The sequence below is a fragment of the Pseudopipra pipra genome, chromosome 11, assembly GCF_036250125.1.
Source record: "Pseudopipra pipra isolate bDixPip1 chromosome 11, bDixPip1.hap1, whole genome shotgun sequence".
Classification (NCBI taxonomy): domain Eukaryota; kingdom Metazoa; phylum Chordata; class Aves; order Passeriformes; family Pipridae; genus Pseudopipra; species Pseudopipra pipra.
The window spans coordinates 18886819-18910332 of record NC_087559.1 but is presented as its reverse complement, the minus strand read 5'-3'; the positions used below and the strand labels follow the sequence as shown (position 1 = coordinate 18910332).

General features: G+C 50.6%; 2 protein-coding genes and 1 long non-coding RNA gene across 5 annotated transcripts; 2 read left to right on the top strand and 1 right to left on the bottom strand.

Moving 5' to 3' along the window:
• The first annotated feature begins 1194 nt into the window (after nt 1–1194).
• On the top strand, nt 1195–7788 carry LOC135420489 (uncharacterized). 2 transcript variants are annotated; one of them, XM_064668044.1, is made up of 9 exons: nt 1195–1556; nt 1911–2754; nt 3604–3675; nt 3764–3835; nt 3923–3982; nt 4465–4575; nt 5117–5291; nt 5457–5509; nt 5838–7788. In XM_064668044.1, the coding sequence occupies exons 2-8, from the start codon at nt 2628–2630 to the stop codon at nt 5482–5484; spliced, it is 645 nt and encodes a 214-aa protein (XP_064524114.1). In that variant the 5' UTR covers nt 1195–1556; nt 1911–2627; the 3' UTR covers nt 5485–5509; nt 5838–7788. The 2 variants fall into 2 exon arrangements, with proteins under 2 accessions (XP_064524114.1, XP_064524115.1); XM_064668045.1 differs by lacking the exon at nt 3764–3835.
• Nucleotides 7789–15241: 7453 nt separating this feature from the next.
• Nucleotides 15242–17618, bottom strand: LOC135420494 (uncharacterized). Its single transcript, XR_010433551.1, has 2 exons — nt 17237–17618; nt 15242–15751 (listed from the first exon to the last, which is right to left on the bottom strand). It is a non-coding gene; the product is annotated as an uncharacterized LOC135420494 (long non-coding RNA).
• On the top strand, nt 17598–21879 carry LOC135420487 (prophenin and tritrpticin precursor-like). 2 transcript variants are annotated; one of them, XM_064668039.1, is made up of 7 exons: nt 17598–17832; nt 18187–18258; nt 19133–19204; nt 19292–19390; nt 19847–19954; nt 20623–20797; nt 21303–21879. In XM_064668039.1, exons 1-7 carry the CDS (start codon nt 17736–17738, stop codon nt 21547–21549), a joined length of 870 nt encoding a protein of 289 aa, XP_064524109.1. In that variant the 5' UTR covers nt 17598–17735; the 3' UTR covers nt 21550–21879. The 2 variants fall into 2 exon arrangements, with proteins under 2 accessions (XP_064524109.1, XP_064524111.1); XM_064668041.1 differs by lacking the exon at nt 19133–19204 and having other exon boundaries at nt 17600–17832.
• Nucleotides 21880–23514: the final 1635 nt, after the last annotated feature.

The window sequence follows — 23514 nt, the reverse complement described above, 5'->3', positions numbered from 1 at the left end:
TTGCTTGTCCAGACTGCTGCCACTGCCCAGCATCACCCTGGAGGGTGTCCCTGCTGGGTGAGGTTGGGGCTGTGTCCTGCTCTTGCAGATTGCCCTGTTTTAGACAAATAGATGTTTCTTGCAGAGTAACCTGGAGTGGCAAAGGCCTCCTGGACTAAGCTGTTTCTCTTTACCTACAGATCCCTAATAAACAGAGTTGCAATTTTTCAAGTAAAGATGTTTATTGAACTCCACAATCTGTAAAATCACTGGCTGCGCTCGTCAGTGGGGTCACCCCTTTAATCGCTGCCTGTGACCGTGTCCCTTCGTTCCTGGTGCTCAGGCCACTTGGGAGCAGTGTGGTTGGAATAAGGAATTTAGGTCACAAAGTGCTCTTGCACCGAACAACAGATGTGTGCTCTGGCAAACTCAGTACCACCCTCAGTAGTTCTGAATCAGCTGGCAAAGGAGAGTGTTCTGTCAGTTCTGGGTTCCTTAGAGCTGCAGCGCCGTGCTGGGGAAAAGGGGTGTATGAGCTTTGGAAAAGGAGGCAGGCAACTCAGGAGTGTGTGAGGATGTCATTAGGTCATTTAGAAAGAAAATTAGGCCAGTGTAAAAGATAATAAAAAGTAGTTTTATAAATACATTAATAACAAAAGGAGAGCCAAGGAAAGCCTTCATTGGTTATTGGACATGACAGGGAGGGGGCATACAGTCACCAAAGAGGAGGAAAAGGCTGAGGTCCTTCGTGCCTTCTTTGCCTGAGTTTTTAACAGTGAGACGCCATCAGGTTACTTGATACAGTCCCTTAAATTTCACATGAAGAGGAAATGGTAAAGGCTCCATCTTTCCCATAAAACAAAAGTGCCTCGTTAGCCCTGGGAACCCCCACGGTGCTAAACTGGGCTCCAGGCTGGAAGCTGCCTACAGGAGGGCATCTGCCTGGAGCCAGAAATCCCTCACTCCTCAGCCTCAGGAGCTGTGGCTGACAGTGCCCGAGGAGGGCAGAACCCCTGGGCTGTGGCTGCCTGTTGCTCCGAGGGAGGCTGAGCTCTCGCTGCCCGTGAGCCGGTGCTGGGAACACAGGGCAGAGCCGTGAGCTCAGCGTGGGTGGGACTGTCCCAGCCCCGGGACAGAGCTGCCAGCAGGACCTGCTCCCTCCCAGGGGTGGGTCCATCCCCACGAACACATCCCGGCCATGAGGTCACAACAGGGCTGTGAGGTCACAGAGCCCTGTGGTCCCACAGCACCACAAGGACCGACCACTCAGTCCCTGACTGCAACTGTTGCGGCAGCAGCGGCGGCGGCGGCAGTGTCAGATTTGGTGGCGTTTGGACAGTGATTACTGGACAGTGATTACTGGACAGTGATTACTGGACAGAGATTGTAGAGCAGCGGTGTCAGGACAGGGGTGTGAGGACAGGGGTGTCAGGACAGCGGCGGCAGCAGTAGCTGCCGGCCGGTGTGAGGGCGAGGGGCCATGGCCCTTGCTCTCCGCCTCTTCCTCCTCCTCCTCCTGGCAGTGGCCCTGCACGCCAGGGCTGCCCAGGCTGCTCCGGTGCCAGCGCGGGGAGCAGGTCAGCCGGCGGCCTGGGGCACCTTTCCCGGCCAGCGGGCTCTTCTCCCCGGGAAGCGTCTGGGATGGTTTTCCCCAGGGCTTTAGCCAGGGTTTCCTGGGTGCGGAGAGAGCCCCGAGGGGCCTTTGGCTGTTCCAGCCGCTCCCCCAGGGATGTTGCACAGGGCCTGGAACGAGTGTGCAGAGCGGCCAGGAGCCAGCCCAGAGCTGCCCAGGCCCCTCTGCAGCTCTGGCCATGTCCATTGACATCTGGCCCCCATGGGGCTCCCTGAGCCCCTGCAGTGCCACAGTTCTCTGAGGCAGGAGGGGATCCCAGCATGCCATGGAAACGGTTCCCTTCTCTGTTTGCTTCTAGATGGGGATCATGACTTTGATTATCTGGACGATGATGTTTTGAAGTACTTCTGGCCTCCTGGAGGCAAGTTCTCAACTTGAAAAAATAATCCCTTTCAACGTGGCAAGAGCTCATTCATGTGCCATTTTCCTGAAGACCCTCTCAAGGTTGCTGGATTGTGGCAATCTTGGCCTGCTCTGTTCTCAGGCCCAAGAGGGATCCCACAGGATCCCTGTCAGGGGGAGCTTTTAATCTTCTTTCCCTGGAAATGCCAGTTGCTCCATCCGTGTCGACACGGAGAAGGGCAGAGAGGGAAGGGGCCGGGCCCAGGGCTGTGCCTGGGGGGCTGTGCCTGGCGCGGCTCCTTTGCCGGCCCCTCGGAGCCGGAGGTGCTCCCGCTGCGGCTGCCAAGCCATGGCCCTCGCTGGGGCTGAGTTTGGAGCTGGGGCAGCTCCAGGGAGTCCCTGGTGCCCTGACAGCTCTGCGTGGGGCTCCTTTGGTCCCAGCGAGGGGCCACTGCTGGCCTGTGGGAGCTCTGCCTCTGCTCCTGAGGGGAGGGCAGAGATGAGGGCCCTGCAGTGAAGTGTCTCTGCCTGTTGAGTTACAGGGGTGTCTGCAGGCAGGACTTTTCCAGCTCCCGAGCTGGATGCTGCACCTGAGCCCGGCTCATATGGCATGAGTGAATAGTCTGTCCCTGCTGACCTCACAGGCTGAGCTCTGGTTTTCTCTAATCTTTTCATGTCAAATGCAACTACTTCCCATTCAGGTCCTCCAACAGGCAAGAACCAACCTCTAGGAGAAAAAAACTCCCCAGAGCCATTTGAACTTCTGGACCAAATGCTGAGCGAACTGGAGAGACAGCGAGGTCAGTCTGTTTCCTCAGCCTCAGCCGTGAGACCCATCAGCCGGGGGCTTTAGATCCACGTGTGGACAGGCAGTGGCTGCACAGCGGGAAGGGATCCATCGCAGCCTCGCTGCCCCGCTGCTGCTTTCCCGCCTTCAGGGGCTGTTTCCCCGCCTGGCCTGGCTGCAGCTTCTCCCCGGCCTCTGCAGGAAGGCCTTGAGCATCCCCTGACCCTGTGCCCCAAATGCACCACGGGCCCTGCAGACCAGGAGATCCCCTGCAATTGCCTGGTCTGCTCTCCCGGCAGCTGCGGTGTGGCGGCTGTTTGGAGGAGGGAGTGCCCTGACCCAGCCCCAAAAGCCTGGCTGTTTCCCTGGACCTTTCCCATGTCTTTTATAAGCATTGCTTCCTGAAGATGCCACTTCCTTTATGGAGAACAGCTCCCTCTGATCCAGTTGTCCCTCTTGCTTTCCCCAGAGCAGGACCAAGGGGCTCTGTGGCAGGCAGTGTTCCCCAAAGGAAGCAGTGGCTCCGTGCCAGGCTCTGCTGAGGGCAGGGAGGCGATGCCAGGCATCCTCTGGGCTGAGCTGTGCTGAGGCTTCAGCTGCCGTGTCTGCTGTTGGCAGTGCTGGCCCAGCCCGGAGCAGACCGTCACAGCACAAATGAATTATCCTGAGCAGGCTTAGGGGACTTGGGTACTGAGCAGTCCTGCTGGTGGCCCTAAGGGAGGGACATATCCCGAAATCTGGGAGCAGCTGCAAGGGGTGCCCATGCTGGAAAAAAGGCAGATGGGGAGCAAGGCTCCAGTGTCTTCTGAGAGATCCTGACTTTGTCCCCTTGAAAACGGTTCCCATCTGTGTTTGCTTCTAGGTGAGGGTACTGGGAATACTTCTCCAACACCATCGACAGAAAATTCTTTAGAGCCTTCAGGGATTCCTGCAGGTAAGTTCTCAATGTCCTCTCAAAGAATAATGAATGAAAATGTAGCAAGAGCCAGGTGACAGAATCTTCTCTGGATGTTTAGTTACAGGGGTGTCCACAGGGAAGACTTTTCCAGCTTCTGGGCTGGTTCCTCCAAGCAAAGCTGGCTCACATCAAAGGGGTGAGTAGTCTCTCCCTGCTGACCTCACAGGCTGAGCTCTGGTTTTCTGTATTCACTTCAAGTGAAATCAAACTGCTTTTCCTTAAGGTCCTCCAAGAGGCAAGAACCAACCTCCAAGTGAAAAGAAATCTCAGGACCCATCTGAAGGCATGAGAAAAATGCTGAGTGAACTGCAGGGAGGGCACAGTGGGTTTCTTTCCCTCAGCCTGAGCCATGAGACTCATCAGCCTTAGATCCACGTGTGGACAGGCAGTGGCTGCACAGCGGGAAGGGATCCATCGCAGCCTCGCTGCCCCGCTGCTGCTTTCCCGCCTTCAGGGGCTGTTTCCCCACCTGGCCTGGCTGCAGCTTCTCCCCGGCCTCTGCAGGAAGGCCTTGAGCATCCCCTGACCCCATGCCCCAAATGCACCACGGGCCCTGCAGACCAGGAGATCCCCTGCAATTGCCTGGTCTGGTCTCCCAGCAGCTCCGGTGTGGCGGCTGTTTGGAGGAGGGAGTGCCCTGACCCAGCCCCAAAAGCCTGGCTGTTTCCCTGGACCTTTCCCATGTCTTTTATAAGCATTGCCTCCTGAAGATGCCACTTCCCTTATGGAGAATGGTTCCATCTGATTGCCTCTTGCTTTCTCCAGAGATGGACCAAGAGATGGCTCTGTGGAAGGCGGCAGCTCCTGAAGGAGGCAGTGACTCTTTGCCAGAGTCTCCTGAAGGAAGGAAGGCAATGCCAGGCACTGGCAAGCAGGGTAAGCTGAATGTGTGAGAGGTTTGAGGCATCTGGAGCACCTTTCCTGCAGCCCCTGGGAAACGGGACTCTGGCCCCAAGGTCCCTCCCGCTGCAGCTGCTCCCAGAGCTGGCCCTGAGTCTCGAGAGGCCCAAGGCACCAGAGCAGCCCAGAGCACGATCCCTCCCGCGAGCCGAGGGCCGGAGCGCTCCCTGGCTCCCACCCTGGGCAGGGGCTCACGTGTCTCCTGAGAGGGCCTGACTCCGTCCCCTTGGGCTGTGGGAGCTGTCCCAGGGCAGGGAAGGATGAGGCTGGCACTGCCTGCTGCAGGGATGGGTTGTGTGCGTGTCCCTCAAAGGAGCGACTGCTCAAGCAGCTCCGCTCCCCCCGGGCTCTCCTCCCGGACTTCTGGGTTTGCTTTGGTGGGACAGCCTGTCCCCAGGGCCTGGAGCCTCCAGGCACCCGCACTGAGGGAAACAGAGAATGTCCTGGCTGTGTCCAACGCGCTGTCGGCTTAGCAGGGGAGCCCAGGACGGGCTAATGCTCCAAATTGCTCCCGCAGATGTGGTCGGCAAGGCAGGAACAAAGGACCAAAATCCCCAGAGCGTCAGGAGAGTTCTGTGCCCCCCGGACTATCGCAAGCACTGCATGATTGGCATGCTGGCCACGCTGCTCACTGTGCCTCTGCTTCTGTTCTGCTGCAGTTTTGTGGCGCGCAAGGTGTACGAGAACAAGGAGTAAGTCACTGATCTCCCTCCCCCCTGCTCCCTTCAGAGGTTGGTCTGAGCATTTGTGGCCAGTCTCGTGGTCAGGACTGTCCTGCAGGGCTCCAGTACCAAATGCCTCGCTTTGTTAATGAAATCCATTGACTAGTTTTTAGCTCAGTTTTACTCTTTTCCCAGGGTCATCATCAAGCTCATGGCGGCATAGTTATACCATGGCTCAATAGAAAAATGTAAGTATTACAAAATGAAATATTTTTTATACTGTTTTGTCTTTCACAGACTGTAATCAAAAATAGGTGGGTTTGACATGACCAACAGAATAGTTTTGCTCTGCTTTTAATTCAAATGAGGAACAGAGCTGGAACCTGTTGAGAAGAGTCTCTTTCTCTTGCTTTCATAGCAAACTGCTGGGATTCTTTTATTCCAGCTCTGGGAAGGAATATAAAATCTATCAGTAGCAAATACTCCTGTAAAGTAACTGATAGAAATTAGGGATTTGGTCTATTTGCTCCCTAACCTCTGAGTTCCTTAGAGCTGCAGCTCCACATTATTTTGCAGACAGAGACCAGCTATGGACAACAGTCATGTGTCTGGCCTGGTAAAACACCTGGTTCACATGTGGGCTAATGGATCATCCTGGCACATGTTGACACTCCAAAGGCTAAAGTCTGACCTCGTCCTGCATGATTTATCTCCAGTGTGAGATGCTGAAGGATTGTACTTCTGCAAGAACCCAGTGGTTAAATGACACAAAGGAGTATCTGAGACAACTTAATGACACAGCAGCAAAATAAAGGCCAGAATTCATCTCCCACAATAGAGTACAAAAAGCAATTAAACCACTTTACATTGTTCTGTGTGTAATGGAGATAGTAACCACAAGTTTCCTGTTCGTGAACTATCTCTCTGAGATAGCTTAATTTAGACAGTTCAAACATCATGAAACTTCTTCACATTTCTAGCAGGCAAACTGGAAAGGCAAGTGTTTGGATTTCTGTTGTTTTAGACTAGGAATGCTGTAGCATCCATTCTCCAGCCAGGCAAATGGCTGCCAGAGTCTGGCACTGTGGACATGTAGCTACATAGTGAATCCAGGGGCCACGTTTACCAGTGGCAAAACTAATTCCTTAATGCTGGAGTTTGGACTTGAAAGGGAGACTTCCCATGAATGTCAACTTGTCTGATAGAATCTGTTTGTTTGTTTGAGATACACCCTAAGAATTTGATTTCCCAACCGAGTGCTCCATGATTATACTGTGCGCACACTGCACCTCTTGGACTGAGGTGGGGTCACTTTTGCTGTGACAGCTGGGTTGTCTTATCTGAAACCTGCACCTTGGGAGTTTCCAGGCTCCTTAATGCTCTCTGTGGTGCCAGGGGGGACCTTCTTGCTGCAGCTCAAGCTGTGCTCGCCATCAGGACCTGGTGCAAAGCCCCTGTGATGCCCTTTCTCCTTCATAGGAGGGCACCTGAACTGGTGTCATCAGGCTGGTTGTCCAACACTGTGGGGCTGGGGCAAAGCAGGACAAGGAAAGGGCAGGTGCTCAGCCAGCCAGGCTTTAAAAAAAATCAGAAATGAGGAACATGTGTCTATATGGGAAGTTTTAGGCACCCTTGAGCTTCAAGGAGAGTTAATTTCTGAATGCAGGGATTCTCCAAAACACCACAAGACAATGGGAGCTGTGGCACCCTCATGTGCTGTTACACACAGGTGCCCCAGAGCACTCACCACACAGGGAACTGCAGGGCTGGAAGCACACACAGCTAAAGCCCCATTGCTCAGACCCACAGGGGTTTGCAGCATCTGAGACCAATGCAAACCCCAAAACAACCTTCATGTGCAACGTCTGTGCTTTAGAACCTTTAGGATACAAATCACACTGATCTGACTGTTAAGTGTAAAAAACCCCCAAACCCAAACTCCAACCCAACCAAAAACCCCAACTGCCAGGTCAGTCAGCAGAGATAAAGCTCCAGCTTGGACGTGTCCACAGGAATGTCATACAGCCCTCAAGGCTGCCCACAGTACAAATATTTGGCAGACATTGTCTCAGTTATCAGCTGGGCAGAAGGAGATGCACAGTTGGACCCCAGGGTACTGGGATGGACAGTGGGGCCATGGGAAGGGGCTTGGATCCCCTGAGGAACAGTCCCAGCAGTGCCCAGACCTGCTTGGATGATGGGACCTTTCATCAGAGAGCTGGGAGTCTGAGTCAGGAAGACAGGGAGGAAAATTACACTGCTTGTGGAGGAAAACCCTCAGGCACCAGCTCTGAGCTGCTACAGCAAAGATGATTTAAAGAAACAAAACTGAGGTGAAGGAGGCGGCGACCCAAGAGAGACAAATGGGCAGAGACACAAGAGCACGAGGAAGAGCAGATAACGGGGGGCTGTGGCACCAGCCAGGGGGGCTGAGACACTGTGCTCAGCCCTCTGCAAATAATCTTACATAAAAACAGGCAGGAAACAAATGATCGTGATGATCATGATCATCTGCACGTTTAATATATCCCCTGTGTTTAAGGTCTGTGTTCCTTCGTCAAGGCACATCATCTGGGAAGGATGTTTGCTTTCTTTTCCTGTCACTGCAGTGGAAAAGGAGGCCAGCTTGAAAAACATTAAAAGCAAGAACGGAAAATACAGAAGTTTTTTTTAATATGCTGTTTGTTTAGTTTGCTGTTTGTTTGGTGGAGGTTTTTTTGTCTTTTAAAGCAGACCCTTGGACATCAATGCACGTAACAACTCCTTTGTAAAAGGCTGTCTTTGCAAAAGAGTAGCCAATTTTGAGGCAAGACAGAAACATCTTCCCCTGGGCTGCAGCTGGAAGGCTTGAAAATTCAAGAAATGGGATGTGACAGAGTCTGATTACCACAACTGGAATGTCATGGAGTGCAAGATGTAAGTTATCTAATAAAGTAATCAGATTATTTACACACCATCCAGCAAAAAGGGCTGTGCGTTGGAGTTACAGGAAATTGGAATTACAGGCAAAGAGTGCACGATGGACAAGTTTCATAGTGTGAACAGCCACATCAAACCAGAAACAGTGAGCACAAAGGGCCACACCAAGGAGGCCTAGCTTGCTGCTGAGGGCCCGTTTCATACAAGGACTGGCACTCAGAATATTAAATAAATTAAAAATAAAAGGGGGGAGGTGGCCTCAAAGGTTTAACTCTGCTTTTGTCACCAACATTCTCATAGTTCCTGTGTTTATTTTTCTAGAGAATTTGTAGTCAACAGAGCTTCAGTCCCTTTGATCAAGTCAGTCTTAAAAGCAGCTCAGGGCTGGGGTCAGTCTTTGAGATGCAGCACTGACTGGGGTCCAGCCAACAAAAGAACATTAGGTGCAGGCCACCCATGCAGCTTTCCATAGTGATGAGCACAAAGCCTTTAGTGCTGCAAACTGGGGGGTGTGGGGATTTTGCCACCAGCAGGCTGAGTCTCCACAGCTCTGTGGTGAAGAGGGGAACACATGGGGGACAATCCAGTCTGTAACTGTGCCCCCACCCCCACGTTTCATTAGGGACACCACAGCTGCTTTTAGAGCTCCTAAACCAGCTGGCCAAAAACTGCTCTTTTCTCACCCACTGCACCCTAACAGGCGAGCTGAACAGAAAATCTCCCCCTTCCTCCATTATCTCTGAGCATCAAAGAACTAAAAATAATCATTAAAAAATCATTTTGTGCCCAGACTGATTTTTTTTAAGAGCTTTGTAAGTTTACTCAACCAGTGCTATCAACACCAATTTTAACAAATATTTTCACTTCCCAAAGTGTTGTGCTAAATTAAGTGTCACATGTTATCTGCCCCCCACACAGCGTGGGGCAGCTGTTGCCGTGCAAAGGGACGTGCAGGGTCAGACCCAAAGCAGTTACCCTTTACCTTCAGAATGCTCCTGCCTTCCTCAGGGCCAGAGGTTCATCTGTCAGGTCTTGGAGTTTCTGGAGCTGAACCCTGGCTCTTGGCTCACCTGTGGATAACTCAGCTGCTGTGGAGCACAGTGAGGTTTCAGCTTGGTATCAGCAATTATGGTCTGCAGAATCTGAGCAGCATCTTCTCAGGGCCAACAACAGACAGCAAAGGAAAAACCTGCAACAGAAACCAGTTAGATGGACAAGTTTGGGCTGTTCGAGCTAAAAAAGTAGACTAAAAATCTTTCTCACAAGGATTCCACCAGAATAAATGGCACAGGTGTTGGAATAACAGACAGTGCCCTGTCCTGTGGGCCCCACAAACCACCTGTGAATGTGAGCCCTGACTTGCTTCCCAAAGCACTTCTCTGTAAGAAGCACTGAAGAACTGTACCAGCCAAGGGTTCTGCAAGTGCCAGAGTTTGTACAGCAAAGCTGTAAAATATGAAAGATTCTAGCAACCACAATAAATCCATTATTTAGGGCTTGTGAATACTCCAGTGAATCTCAGTTGCTTCAGGGCAGAATCAAACACATGGCAAACTTCTCAAAGTGCTGCTTCATAATGAGATACCAATTTGCCTGTTCCTGTTTTTGGGAGAACACGAGGTTCCAGGCTGCTGGGACAGTGCAGACTTAATCCAGCCCCCTCTGGCCCCGGCACTGGTGTGAGACAGCTTTGTCTGACCTCGGTAACTGGAGCTGGTTGTCACCAACCTGTTCAGAGGACAGTCAGCAAACAAGGCCAACTTTAGAGAAGCAGCAGCCAAGAAGGATCTGCCTCTCCCTGTCATATTTCACCACTGACAAAGGAAGGCCAAGAAGCTGGGTAAATGGAGGGGTAAAACTGAAGTATGGCCAAGGTCTTACATCCTAAGACACTTCACTTGCTGGAGTACAGACAGTTGTGCTGTGCACAGGTCTCCTTGCTAAACCTCTTTGCATTCAAACCCTCTCCCTCTGTGGCAGAACTGCACAGGCTCCATATGTCAGAGCTTCAAGTTAAAAGCTTTGTGATGAGTTGATTTTTACAGATCCATTACCAGTCTGTGGGGCTGTTGTCATGAGGAGCTCAGGTGGCTTCTTGTTAAGATCAGAATCAATATGCCATTTGTCCCAGCTCCATCTGTCCTGTGACAGCATTACCTCCATTTTGAAATTAAAATTGAATCCCTTTAAGAAGCCAGACCAAAATCACCAGGGAGCAGTCACCAAAAAAAAAAAAAAAAAAAAAAAAAAAAAAGAGAAAACAAGTTAGCCAGATTGCTGGGTATTGATCTAACAACTGCCATCTTCCCAAAGTCCAGATTACACTACACAAGACTCTCTCTCTGTAAGCAGCCTTTTAATTTGCTGAGTTTGATACACATGAAGAAAAACAAAAAGCCTCTTGGTGAGCAAGCTGCTGACGTCCAGGCAGAGCTGTAATCCAACATGCACAGTACATTTGGGAAACACCTTCCAGGGGATTCACGTTCGTCTCTCCATCCCCTTTCCCTGCACTTATGTAGAGGGTCCAATTCACTTCCCTGTATTTCATACAGAGCTGCTAAACTTGCAGGGGACCTGGGACCATCCCTCTTGTCCATGTGATCCCCTGTCAACACCCTCCTCTGCAAGGTGAGGCTGAGAGCAAAGACCCACCAAACCCCAACCAGTTATTTATCTGTCCCCAGTGCTCTCTGAACTGCCAGAACAGTGAGAACTGCACATCATCTCCAGGGTCATCTCAAAGCACAGTGCCTTCAGAAAGCAGGACCTGTCCTGGTGCTTCTAAAAATACCATCATTAGTATTAAGCTCTTGGGGCCAAGAGCCCAGGTGAACTGAGGAAGCAGGTGAGAGAAGCAGCATGGCAGGAATACTGACCATCACAACTGCAAAATAGAGCTCAGCTTCTTTTGGTCCTCTGACCAGCCACTGCCGAAATACCAGTTGGATTTTTTCAGGGAAAATTATCCATCCTAAGCTACAAATAAACTCCCAGTGTCTGTTGTTAGCCCTTTGCTTTCACTGATTTACCTAAAAGTGTGCAGTTAAAGGATGAGTGAGTAGGTGCAGAAACTGTATGGAGGTGTTTTGGGAAACTGGAAGAAGAACCTTTTTTTCCCGAGGGATGGTGTTACAGAAGATGGCCAAACTCTGTGCTTGAGAAGAAAAGCAGACTGGCTCAAGAGGCAGTGGCCCAAAGCTAGCCTGCTCCACAGTGAGATCCTAACAGCTCTCTGCTTCTGTCCCACCTTCCAGGTGACAGGAACAGCAGGTGCAGAATCACTCCTCATTATCCAGTATCACACTGGGCACGCCTGTGAGGTCCCTGCCTGGGCAGAAGGAGCTCCTTCCTCCCTTGTTTCAGCTCCATGTCTTGCACTGATGCCACACAGCTCCTGGTCTTGCCAGGTTACACCTGGTGTCACTCAGGGTCACAGGTCAGTCTCTCCCCCTCTCTCATTCCACAGTCAATACAATGTACTCATCAGCTGCTACTCCCACATGGAACATCACTGTCCCCCATTTATTCCCATTCAGTTCTCTGATGTCAGACATCAGCTGCTGCCCCTTTTTCAGCTTGTCAGTGTTTGATCCTGTGCTGCCTCATTCCCCTCCTCTTTTATGTCCCTTCTTCTCTGCCCTGTGATCTTATAAACACAAGTACTAGGAATAATTACATTAGATTGTCTCCTTTCTAACTTCATGTAATCCTCCTTTTATCCACAGACCAAGGAAATACTTTGGAATTCAATTTCTTTCAGTGTCTCCAAGACAGGAACACAGATTTCCACATGTTGGGTAAAATCTCTTGGTATTAAAACATATACAGGAGAAAAGATTTCAAAATTGTTCACAAAGCACAGGAAGGCTAGAGTCCTCAGCTGAGCCACCCACTCCAAAACCCCAATTCAGACTCCCAGGAAATATGCAGGATACCCCTTCTTTGATGTCTGTATTAACAGGAGAGGGTTTAGTTGCAATGAGTTTTCCCTGAGGAAACAGAAGAGGTGGATGGACACCGGTAACTAGTGCGAAGAGGTTCTAAAATTCTTCACCATTTCCTTTAAGCTCAGCTCAGCTCAGTTCTGTCTGCAAGGGCTGACTTTATTTGGTTAGAAATAAGTGCCACTCTGGTTGCCCAAAGGCTTTGGCACAGCAAGAGAAAAAAAACGCAATTTTCGTGCAAGCTCGGTTGGTGTGGCCCCCCACAAGCATCCCAAGCCTGGATGACAAACCAAAGCACAATGAGGGGGCTATGGAGAAGAAAGAGAAAAAGGAAAATGAGAGCTGAACCCAAAAAGAAATTAAAAGTCTTTTGTATAATTACAAGTCCTTTTGCTTCTCCCAGGCTTCATCAAAAGAAATGTGACCAGCAGGGCGAGGGAGGGGATTCAGTCCCTCTGTTCTGCCCTGTGAGACCCCACCTGCAGCTCTCTGTCCAGCTCTGGAGCTCCCAACACAAGGAAGATGTGGAGCTGTTGGAACGAATCCAGAGGAGGCCACAGGGATGCTCCCAGGGCTGGAGGCCCTCTGCTCTGGAGCCAGGCTGGGAGAGCTGGGAGGGTTCACCTGGAGAAGAGGAGGCTCTGAGGACACCTCATTTCACTCCACTAACTTTTCCTGGTACTGAATAATGATCAAAGAAAACGAGAGCAAAGGAGGTTTCTGAGTGAGGAGAAACTCAGAAAATCAGCTAAGGGAACTCCACATCCATGACTCAAGACTGTGGTATCTCTGCTGAGGGCAGCAGATCCCCAGGAATTATATCCCTCATCCTCTTGTGGAGCCTACAGATAGACATCAACGTTTTATTAGCTTACAAAACCTTTACTGCAATCAAATTATGGCAGTTAATGTTATTATGGGAAAACTGTACAAGCATCTATTTAAGAAGAGGTTCAGGTCAGTTCATATATGCTGGCAGTCAGCAGCAATAAAGAAGTTTAACAGTTTAAAAAAACTAACAAGAATATTGTAGGAATGTTGCTGGCATCAGATTTAGCTGTGAGTTAGTGATTAGTTGCTGAATTTCTCCAACCTCTGGCTGAAAAGGCAATAAAGCAAACTCCCTTTTTATTGGTATGGTAAAAATTAAATGGGACATTGTGCATACGGATCATATGCATTAGTTTTCCTAGATTTAAAATCCCTTTTCTGGCTAGTTCTAGCAGAAGGAAATGTACCAAGAAGCAGCAGTTTGTGTTGAGGCCACATTTAGTGTCTCAGCCACTAAAGATGCTGTTACTGAGGTTGTCTCTGACTTTATAGCCAGGAATACTAGGAAGTGCAGCAGTCCTTCCTGCAGCTTCCCTTCCCTCTAGTGGAAAACTAACCCCCTGCACTTAAAATTACCCCAGCCATCCCCAAACCTTCTCTTTTGCTGCAGGAACTGCAGCTTTCTAGCAAGTTGTGCACAGTAGTTGACCTGCTGATTTAGTTTTGAGGGGTTTTCAGGTAGGTGGTACAACAATAAAATTTCACAAGAAAACTATGAAGTATCTAAAATGTGTAGTATGATGTTATTTTCTATCTCAAATATTGCCAGCACATAGCTTAAGGAAGAAATGTTTTTGCCAACCATCATAGAAGAAAAATATTAAAATGAAAATAAAGTTAATTCAAACAAGCCAGCATATTTCTAGCAAGAAAGCAAGAAATCACAGTTCATCTCTGCTTCTAAAGCCAAGCTGGTTGTATCAAAGAGGGGTGGTATCTTTTTCCAGCTCTGAACAGATGTGTCTTAACTTATAAATGAACAAAAAAAATACCACACATGGAAAGTTTTCCACAGATTAGAAAAATAGATAAAGAGACAGACAGATAGGTATGGATGCACTTGCCTGTGTATGTTTGCATAGAAAGGGAGGGGGGATGCAGAGTGTGTAAACTTTTTCTTATTTAGCTTTCTGTTCCCAAAGCAGCTATTTTCACAATCTGTCATTCACTTCTTCATTAATGTCCCATATATAAAACATTTTGACTCTGTTTTATAGGAATACAAAGATCTCAGAAAGCTGTACTTTTTAATGTTCATCACTTTAGTGCTGCAAAGCTACACAAACAACCTTCTCTCTCCCAGTCCTTTGGCAAACATCCCTGAGGACAGGTAGAGTTATTTGGGAAATGCTTGGCTTCACCTGGGTAATGGATTATTATTTTTAGTGCTATAAATGTACATTGCTTCAAGCTTCACAGGTACAACCTTGATTTGTTGTTCACTGCATGGATGCCCATGTGAATTAAAACAATGTTTGTGAAGCAGCTGAAGAGTTTAGACCTTGGAGACTGAAATTCCTGGGGGGGAGGGAACAGGAGGAGGAGGAGAAGGAGGAGGAGGAGGAGGAGGAGAAGGAGGAGGAGAAGAAAAGATTTAATGCCAAGAATAAAGGGAAGATGTTGCACATATCAATAAATCTGGGAGGAAATGCTGTAGGTTGAATATGATCGTCTGCAGACAATATTCAGCAGCAGAAAGCCTCAAAGTCACCCTTGTGAGAAGCTGACACTCAGAGATGACTGGATGATGTGGAGTTCTTGTAGTCAATATGAGTAACAACATTAGATTAAAGCCCTAAAAAAATAAATGTCATCGTATTTGTGCAAAATAGTCATCACACATCTGTCTACATGTATTGAATTAGAGTTATTTCATTATTAAATGAATAAAACATCTCAAAACATCATCAAATGCCTTGATTTTCAAACTGCTGTTATTATAAATCACAGCTATAAAAAAACAGAGACCAGTTTTGGTGACGACTGATGTAAAGATTTCTTGGGCATACATTGTGTTTCTTCGAGCTGCCTGTAAAACTCTACCACCAATTCTGTCACCCCCTTGTGAGGAACCTTTAGGGCTCTTCACAGGAAAAAGAATGTCATGGCCTGTGCTCCCACCCTCCAGGCACGATCTCAAGACAGGGACAACGAAACAGTTTAATTCAGGAGATTTAAAACACAGTGAGACTCATCTCTGTTCATCAGCCTTTTTCACTGTTTTTGATAAATACTCATTTTTAAGTTGCAACAATATGTCAAATTCTCAAAAAGCAAAGCAAGTTTTGTGGTACAAGATGTTTTATTTTACACACCTCTTCAGGTGTCTCACTCAAAAGAGAAGGATCATGTATCCTGTTGACATCCTGTTGATATTCTGACCTCCTTTACATTCATATTCCGGCAGTTGAACTCCTTCAGACTTGATTTTCTTTCGAAAAAAGAAATTGGTTTTGTGCAATCATGAACATGGCAGGGCTTTATATTTTTGTTTTCCATACTTCTTAAATAGATTCAGATATTTTTAATGTTTTCTGAACTGTAATAGTTCCAAAAAACAGATTCCAAAACCAGTTGGATTTGGCCCAACTTCTGAAGCAGAAAGCAGTTGCTTGTCCTCCAGATAATTCAACTTCAAAAGAAACTGAGAAAACAGATGGTGAAGTGGGAATTCTGACATACGGAGCAGACAAAACTGCCACCACAAATGGTAAATTCTGCTTGGAACTATGGCCTTGATTTGAAAAGGTAGACTTAATCGTTGCTCTGTGTCAAGGACAAGCTTGAATAAGCCTAAAATAAAATAAAATAAAATAAAATAAAATAAAATATTTTGAGGGATTTTGAGAGATCATGCAGAGAAATTAAAATATTGTTTCCAAGTAAAATAAGTTTTGTAGTGATTATCATGCTGCAATTTAAAACAAAACTAGGAATGAACAAATAATATCTTGCTAGCACTGAATGCCCATCCTACCTGTACTTAACTAGGTACTGTGTCAATAACATATCCTAAATATGAAAGACTGCATACATAAGAAATAATGCATTACTTTTGCTTATTTATTTGAACAAACTGATCCAATTACTATTCTAGTGACTACTCACAGAAGAAGTGATGTACCAACCTCCAGGTCTCTTACACAACGTACAGAAATGTCTGGATATTTAGTAAAGTTATATATGTGCCAGAAGTATTGTATACTACACCTGTCTTCAAATGTCATTTAATTACAGAATATCTCTCTACAGTCACAGACACCAGGAGTAATCACTCAACGCTTTGCCTCACAATGTATCAGCCTTAATTGCAGTGAGATTAGAGCAAATCAACACTGTGTGAATGGCAAGAATTTGCACATGAATAGCTGAATATGTTCCACACAATAATGGACAAAATTTGCCTTTATTGGGAAGAAAGTAGAGATGGAGAAGTGCAGTATTTGGGTTTTACCCAGCTATAAACAGGATATTGAGAAGCTGTAACAACTTCCCTCTTTTACAGGACACAAGTGCTGGGACAGCCAATAGTGCACACCCGTGAAGGGATCTTCAGGACATTCCTTTCTGTCTTAACACAGAATGGACAGCAAAATGCTGGCATTTTCCCATTCATCTGAAATGTGTTCCTCTCCTTTTTCTCCTTGAACACACTGTCTGTGGTTTGCAGACCTCACTGTTTGGTCTGTCAAGCCTCTCTCAGCCCATCACTAATGGCACAACTACCGAAATACAGGTGTCAGCATCACTACCCCAGGAATTAACTCAGCCCTACTTTGATGGTGCACAGGAACATAGAATGGTTTGGGTTGGAAGGGACATTTGAAGGCCATCTAGTCCAACACCCTGAAGTGAGCAGGGACATCTTCAGCTAGACCAGGTTGCTCAGAGCCTGAGCTTGAATGTCTCCAGGAATGCCAGGGTTTCACCACCCACAGCATAAAAAAAGGTTTTTATATTTAATTTGAATCTACCCTCTTTTAGGTAAAAGCATTATCATTTGGTCCTGTCACAACAGGCCCCACTAAAAAATTCTGTCCCCATCTTTCTCACAAGCCCCCTTTAAGAACTGAAAAGCCGCAATCAGGTCTCCCCAGATCCTTCTCTTCTCCAGGTGAACACCTCCAGCCCTCCCAGCCTGGCTCCAGAGCAGAGGGGCTCCATCCCTCAGAGCATTTTTGTGCCTGCTCTGGACCTGCTCCGGACCTGCTCCAGCAGGCCCATGTCCTCGCTGTGCTGAGGACCCCAGAGCTGGATGAGCTCCAGGGGGGGTCTCACCAGGGAGGAACAGCGGGGCAGGATCACCACCCTCGGGGTGCTGGGCACACTCCTTTGGACTCAATCCAGGGTAAGGTTGGCTTTCTGGGCACTGAGGGCATATGGCCACGGCACGTCCAGCCTCTCATCCACCAGCACCCCTGAGTCCTTCTCACCAGGAAGATCCACCTTCTCACCACTTGATCCCTTCATCCCCCAGCCTGCCGTGAGCTCAGCCCTGGGTGGGACTGTGTGGCAGTCCTCGGACAGAGCTGCCTGCTGGGACGTGCTCCCTCCCCAGGAAGGTAGATCCTCACCCTGAGCTCCATCCCCACACAACCACCCCCTGGCCATGAGGTCACAGCAGGGCCCTGTGGTTCCACACCAGCCAGGACAACATAACTCAGGCCCTGACCTTGATTGCGGTTGCAGCAGCGGTGTCAGGACAGGGGTGTCAGGACAGGGGTGTCAGGACAGCGGCGGCAGCAGTAGCTGCCGGCCGGTGTGAGGGCGAGGGGCCATGGCCCTTGCTCTCCGCCTCTTCCTCCTCCTCCTCCTGGCAGTGGCCCTGCACGCCAGGGCTGCCCAGGCTGCTCCGGTGCCAGCGCGGGGAGCAGGTCAGCCGGCGGCCTGGGGCACCTTTCCCGGCCAGCGGGCTCTTCTCCCCGGGAAGCGTCTGGGATGGTTTTCCCCAGGGCTTTAGCCAGGGTTTCCTGGGTGCGGAGAGAGCCCCGAGGGGCCCGTGGCTGTTCCAGCCGCTCCCCCAGGGATGTTGCACAGGGCCTGGAACGAGTGTGCAGAGCGGCCAGGAGCCAGCCCAGAGCTGCCCAGGCCCCTCTGCAGCTCTGGCCATGTCCATTGACATCTGGCCCCCACGGGCCTCCCCGAGCCACTGCAGTGCCACAGTTCTCTGAGGCAGGAGGGGATCCCAGCATGCCATGGAAACGGTTCCCATCTCTGTTTGCTTCTAGATGAGGGTGCTGAGGAAGATTCCCCCGCAGCTTGGACGGATTATGGTTTGGATATCTTGGGACCTACTGGAGGTAAGTTCTCAACAACTCTTTCCTTGAAAAAGTAATCCCTGCCAATGTGGCAAGAGCTCATTCATGTGCCATTTTCCTGAAGACCCTCTCAAGGTTGCTGGATTGTGGCAATCTTGGCCTGCTCTGTTCTCAGGCCCAAGAGGGATCCCACAGGATCCCTGTCAGGGGGAGCTTTTAATCTTCTTTCCCTGGAAATGCCAGTTGCTCCCTCTGTGTCGACACGGAGAAGGGCAGAGAGGGAAGGGGCCGGGCCCAGGGCTGTGCCCGGGGGGCTGTGCCTGGCGCGGCTCCTTTGCCGGCCCCTCGGAGCCGGAGGTGCTCCCGCTGCGGCTGCCAAGCCATGGCCCTCGCTGGGGCTGAGTTTGGAGCTGGGGCAGCTCCAGGGAGTCCCTGGTGCCCTGACAGCTCTGCGTGGGGCTCCTTTGGTCCCAGCGAGGGGCCACTGCTGGCCTGTGGGAGCTCTGCCCCTGCTCCTGAGGGGAGGGCAGAGATGAGGGCCCTGCAGGGATCCCGTTGCCCAGTTGCACTCCCTGCCCCTCCGGCCTGAGGGAGAGTCTGGAACTGGGTCACGGGAGCTCTTCTGTCCTGCCCTTTTTGCGGCCAAGCCTGGGGGTGACGGTGATCAGGAACCCGGAGTGGGGCCCAGGGTTGAGCCTCCGGAAGGTCGTGTGGGTACGTTGTGGCTTTTTCCCCTGGGAGAGCTGCCAGCTCAGAGCCCAAAGCTGGGCCAGCCGGGCGCCTCTGCAGGGGCCAGGACAGAGAGCTGCCCGTGTGTGCCCTGTCCCTGCGGGATCCCCTCACCCCCCCTGTGCCTCAGGGCTGCCCGTGCAGAGCCCCAGGGATGACACAAGTGTCTCTGCCTGTTGAGTTACAGGGGTGTCTGAAGGGAGGACTTTTCCAGCTCCTGTGCTGGTTGCTCCGCGCTGGTCCAGCTCATATGGCATGAGTGAGTAGTCTGTCCCTGCTGACCTCACAGGCTGAGCTCCAGTTTTCTCTAATCTTTTCATGTCAAATGGAACTGCTTGCCATTCAGGTCCTCCAACAGGCAAGAACCAACCTCCAGGAGAAAAGAAATCCCAGGAGGCAATGGAACTTCTGGACAAGATGCTGAGCGAACTGGAGAAACGGCGAGGTGGGTCCTTTCCCTCAGCCTGAGCCGTGAGACCCATCAGCCGGGGGCTTTAGATCCACGTGTGGACAGGCAGTGGCTGCACAGCAGGAAGGGATCCATCGCAGCCTCGCTGCCCCGCTGCTGCTTTCCCGCCTTCAGGGGCTGTTTCCCCGCCTGGCCTGGCTGCAGCTTCTCTCCGGCCTCTGCAGGAAGGCCTTGAGCATCCCCTGACCCTGTGCCCCAAATGCACCACGGGCCCTGCAGACCAGGAGATCCCCTGCAATTGCCTGGTCTGGTCTCCTGGCAGCTGCGGTGTGGCGGCTGTTTGGAGGAGGGAGTGCCCTGACCCAGCCCCAAAAGCCTGGCTGTTTTCCTGAACCTTTCCCATGTCTTTTATAAGCATTGCCTCCTGAAGATGCCACTTCCCTTATGGAGAACAGCTCCATCTGATCCAGATGTCCCTCTTGCTTTCTCCAGAGATGGACCGAGAGGCTGTGCTGAAAGCAGTGGTTCCAAAAGAAATAAACGACTCTTTGCCAGAGTCTCCTGAAGGAAGGAAGGCGATGCCAGGCACTAGCAAGCCGGGTAAGCTGAAAGCATGACGGGTTGGAGGCACCTGGAGCATGTTCTGCAGTGCCTGGGAAACAGGACTCTGGCCCCAAGGTCCCTCCCGCTGCAGCTGCTCCCAGAGCTGGCCCTGAGTCTCGAGAGGCCCAAGGCACCAGAGCAGCCCAGAGCGGGATCCCTATGGCGAGGCGAGGGCCGGAGCGCTCCCTGGCTCCCACCCTGGGCAGGGGCTCACGTGTCTCCTGAGAGGGCCTGACTCCGTCCCCTTGGGCTGTGGGAGCTGTCCCAGGGCAGGGAAGGATGAGGCTGGCACTGCCTGCTGCAGGGATGGGTTGGCAGGTGTCCACCGGGGCCAAGGTGTGCCAGCAGCTCCCCTGTGGTGCTGAGCCTTGCCAGCTCTGGGCCCTGCTGGGCAGTAGAGTCCCTGTGTGCCCCCTGCAGCTGGGCCTCAGCCACCTCCTCTCTCCACAGGCTCCTCAAAGGAGTGACTGCTCAAGCAGCTCCGCTCCCCCCGGGCTCTCCTCCCGGCCTTCTGGGTTTGCTTTGGTGGGACAGCCTGTCCCCAGGGCCTGGAGCCTCCAGGCACCCGCACTGAGGGAAACAGAGAATGTCCTGGCTGTGTCCAACGTGCTGTCGGCTTAGCAGGGGTGCCCAGGACGGGCTAACGCTCCAAATTGCTCCCGCAGATGTGGTCGGCAAGGCAGGAACAAAGGACCAAAATCCCCAGAGTGTCAGGAGAGTTCTGTGCCCCCAGGACGTGCGCAAGCACTGCATGGTGGGCACAGTGGTGGTACTGTTCACTGTGCCTCTGGCCATGATCTTGTGCTATGTTGGGATCCGGTGGTGGATTGACAGCAAAGGGTAAGTTGATTTTCCCCCTCACAGCTTCCTATAGTATCTCCTCGTATCCACGGAACATTCCCAGCCTGGCTGCTGTGGAGCGGCCAGTTAGTCCTTGGCCAAAGAACTCTGCTGAGGGTGCTGCTGCTGTCCAGTGCTGTCCTGGCCTCTCAGCTGCTGGGCCCCTCCTGGGGAGCCCGCTGGGACTGGAGCCAGTGCTGGCTCCAAGTGAGCCTGCCTGGCCAAGAGCAGCCCCAGCAGGACGGGCAGAGGCAAAGCAAGGTGGGGAGGAGAAGGAGATTGTCCTTGGAAGGCAGACGTGCCCTGGCGCCCGCTCCTGCCCAGGGACCCTGCCCAGAGCCATCCCCCTGCTCTCTGGGGCCTTGAGGGGCAGGTGTCCACCGGGGCCAAGGTGTGCCAGCAGCTCCCCCGTGGTGCTGAGCCTTGCCAGCTCTGGGCCCTGCTGGGCAGCAGAGTCCCTGTGTGCCCCCTGCAGCTGGGCCTCAGCCACCTCCTCTCTCCACAGGCACCCCAAACACCAGCCAGGACTGCGCCGCTCCCCTTCACCTCCAGAGAGCCCCAGGAACGTCCATTTGGACACGTCTCGGAGAGGGGCTCAACACCAGCAGCCCCACAGAAAACTGGAGCCCCAGCCCTCCGTGCCTCCCCCACGCCCTCCCCCAGTTCCCCAGCCACGGAGGCAGGACCTGCCTGACATCCCCCTGCCTCCTCCTCCTCCTCCTCCTCCACCCCCCCCAAGCCTGCTGACCTAGTCCTCCAGCCAGGACTGAAAGGGACTTGGGCCCACCAACAGCTTTGGGCATCTGTTCTTCTGTACAAATAGTATGTGTTACCCATAAGCCAGGTTCAGTTTCCATATTGAAGACCTTCAACAGGAAGGGCTGAAGACTCCTCCCGTGCCCTGGATTCCTTTGCTACTTTCATTTTTGTACAGCTGGGTGCTGGCGGAGTCTCCTCAAAGAACTTTATTTGCAATAGCTGAAGAACAGGAGGAAAAGAACAACAGTCTCCCCTCTGTCTGCAAAAAAACAGCTCAGCAGAAATTAAAATGCCAGTGGAATAAAAATATGACTGTCATGAAACACTTTGCTGATGGATAAAAGCTTCAACATTCCAAGGTGTATTCCATGAACAAGAGAACACATGGATCCCTGTGTGCCATGCCCACATCCACCGTTGCCTTCAGGCATGGGGTTGGTAAATCTCCTTCAGACAAACACAATGAGAGCTCCTGAATTTTGCACAGGAATCTGAAAAGCACATAAAAGCAGAGGAGGATCCAAATCTTGAAACGATTCAGCTTGGTGCTCCTTTCACACCTACACCAGCTCAGGACCCAAATCCCAACAGCCAGTCTTCCACTTCAGCCCTCAGATCACAGGAGTTGTAGATATACCTGTTGGACACCTACCAGGCTGGGCTGCATCCAAACTGCAACACTTCTGTTTTAAACACAGCTGTGAGGAAATAAAAGGTTGTGGGCAGTGTGTCACACCTTCCTGCACGCTCACCCTGCAGGCAGGAGACCTGTGTCTATGTCTTCCCCAAGGCCTTGCTGGACCTGCATCTTCTGACCCCAGGAGCGAGACTGGGCGAACCACCAGGGCTGGACATGAGGCAGAGCACAGGGACATCTTCTGCTCTTTCTGTTGAACCTCCACCACTGTGAAAGGAGTTTGAGACTTGCTGAGCTAAAGAGGAAAAAAGAGTCTTAAAATCTGCCGTGGTTTATTAAAAGTGCATGAAGAGTCTCAGCAAGCAGTGAACAGGACACACAGTCCCCGCTCGATGGCAGAACTGAAACCATCAGCTCCTCACTCACAGCTCCTCTGAGGCAAAGGCTGGGGGCTGTCAATCCTCAGAATAACAAGGAGTAGGGGACACCCACACTCTTGGTGTCACCTTACCCCGCACAGCGCCCTGCCCAGCATGGCATTTTGGGGGACTGTGCACTAAGGTGTCCAACTTGCCAAGGAAACTGATTCTGATTATCCAGGGTTTTCAGGTTTTAGATGTCATGGGAACTAACACAAAATGCATCTCAAAACCAAGACTGAAGCCTTCACCACCTTCCTTGCATCTGCTCTTTACAGTCACTGCACCTCCATTCCTTCACCTGTACACACAAACTTACTAATCTCTGGTATTTAGGGATATCCAGGAGAAAAAGTGCTCTAAAAAGGAAAAACCTATATCATACGTGTTTATCCTGAGAACCTATAATCTAATTTACAGCAGGAATTAAGGTGGCATCAATGTTGCAGAAAGAAAACACTTTTCTGAAGTAATGTAGATACACACTCTTAAGAGTAGTCAACACCTTGTAGCAGAGGCTCAGATCACATCTGCTCCTTACAGCCTGCACAGGAACTTCTGCCAAAATCATCAGCTAGAGAAACAGAATGCCAGGAGTAAAACTGACTGAAGCACTACAAGCCAAATTCTGGTCCCACTTATCCTATTGTGAATTTCCAATTTTCCCCCTCCATTTACTTCAAAATTTGTTCATAAAAAAGAAATATTTACCCTATGGACACCAATAAATAAACTTGAAAGCAGTAGATTTTTCTTTTCCAATTACTGTAGGAGAGCCTTTAAACTGTTCCAGATGCTGAATGACTAAGAAATGTCAAATACAACACCTGGTTACTGAGAACTGCAGCTGTTGCCTTTGCAGACTACATAACACATCATTTCTTCCCTTTAAATAGTTTATG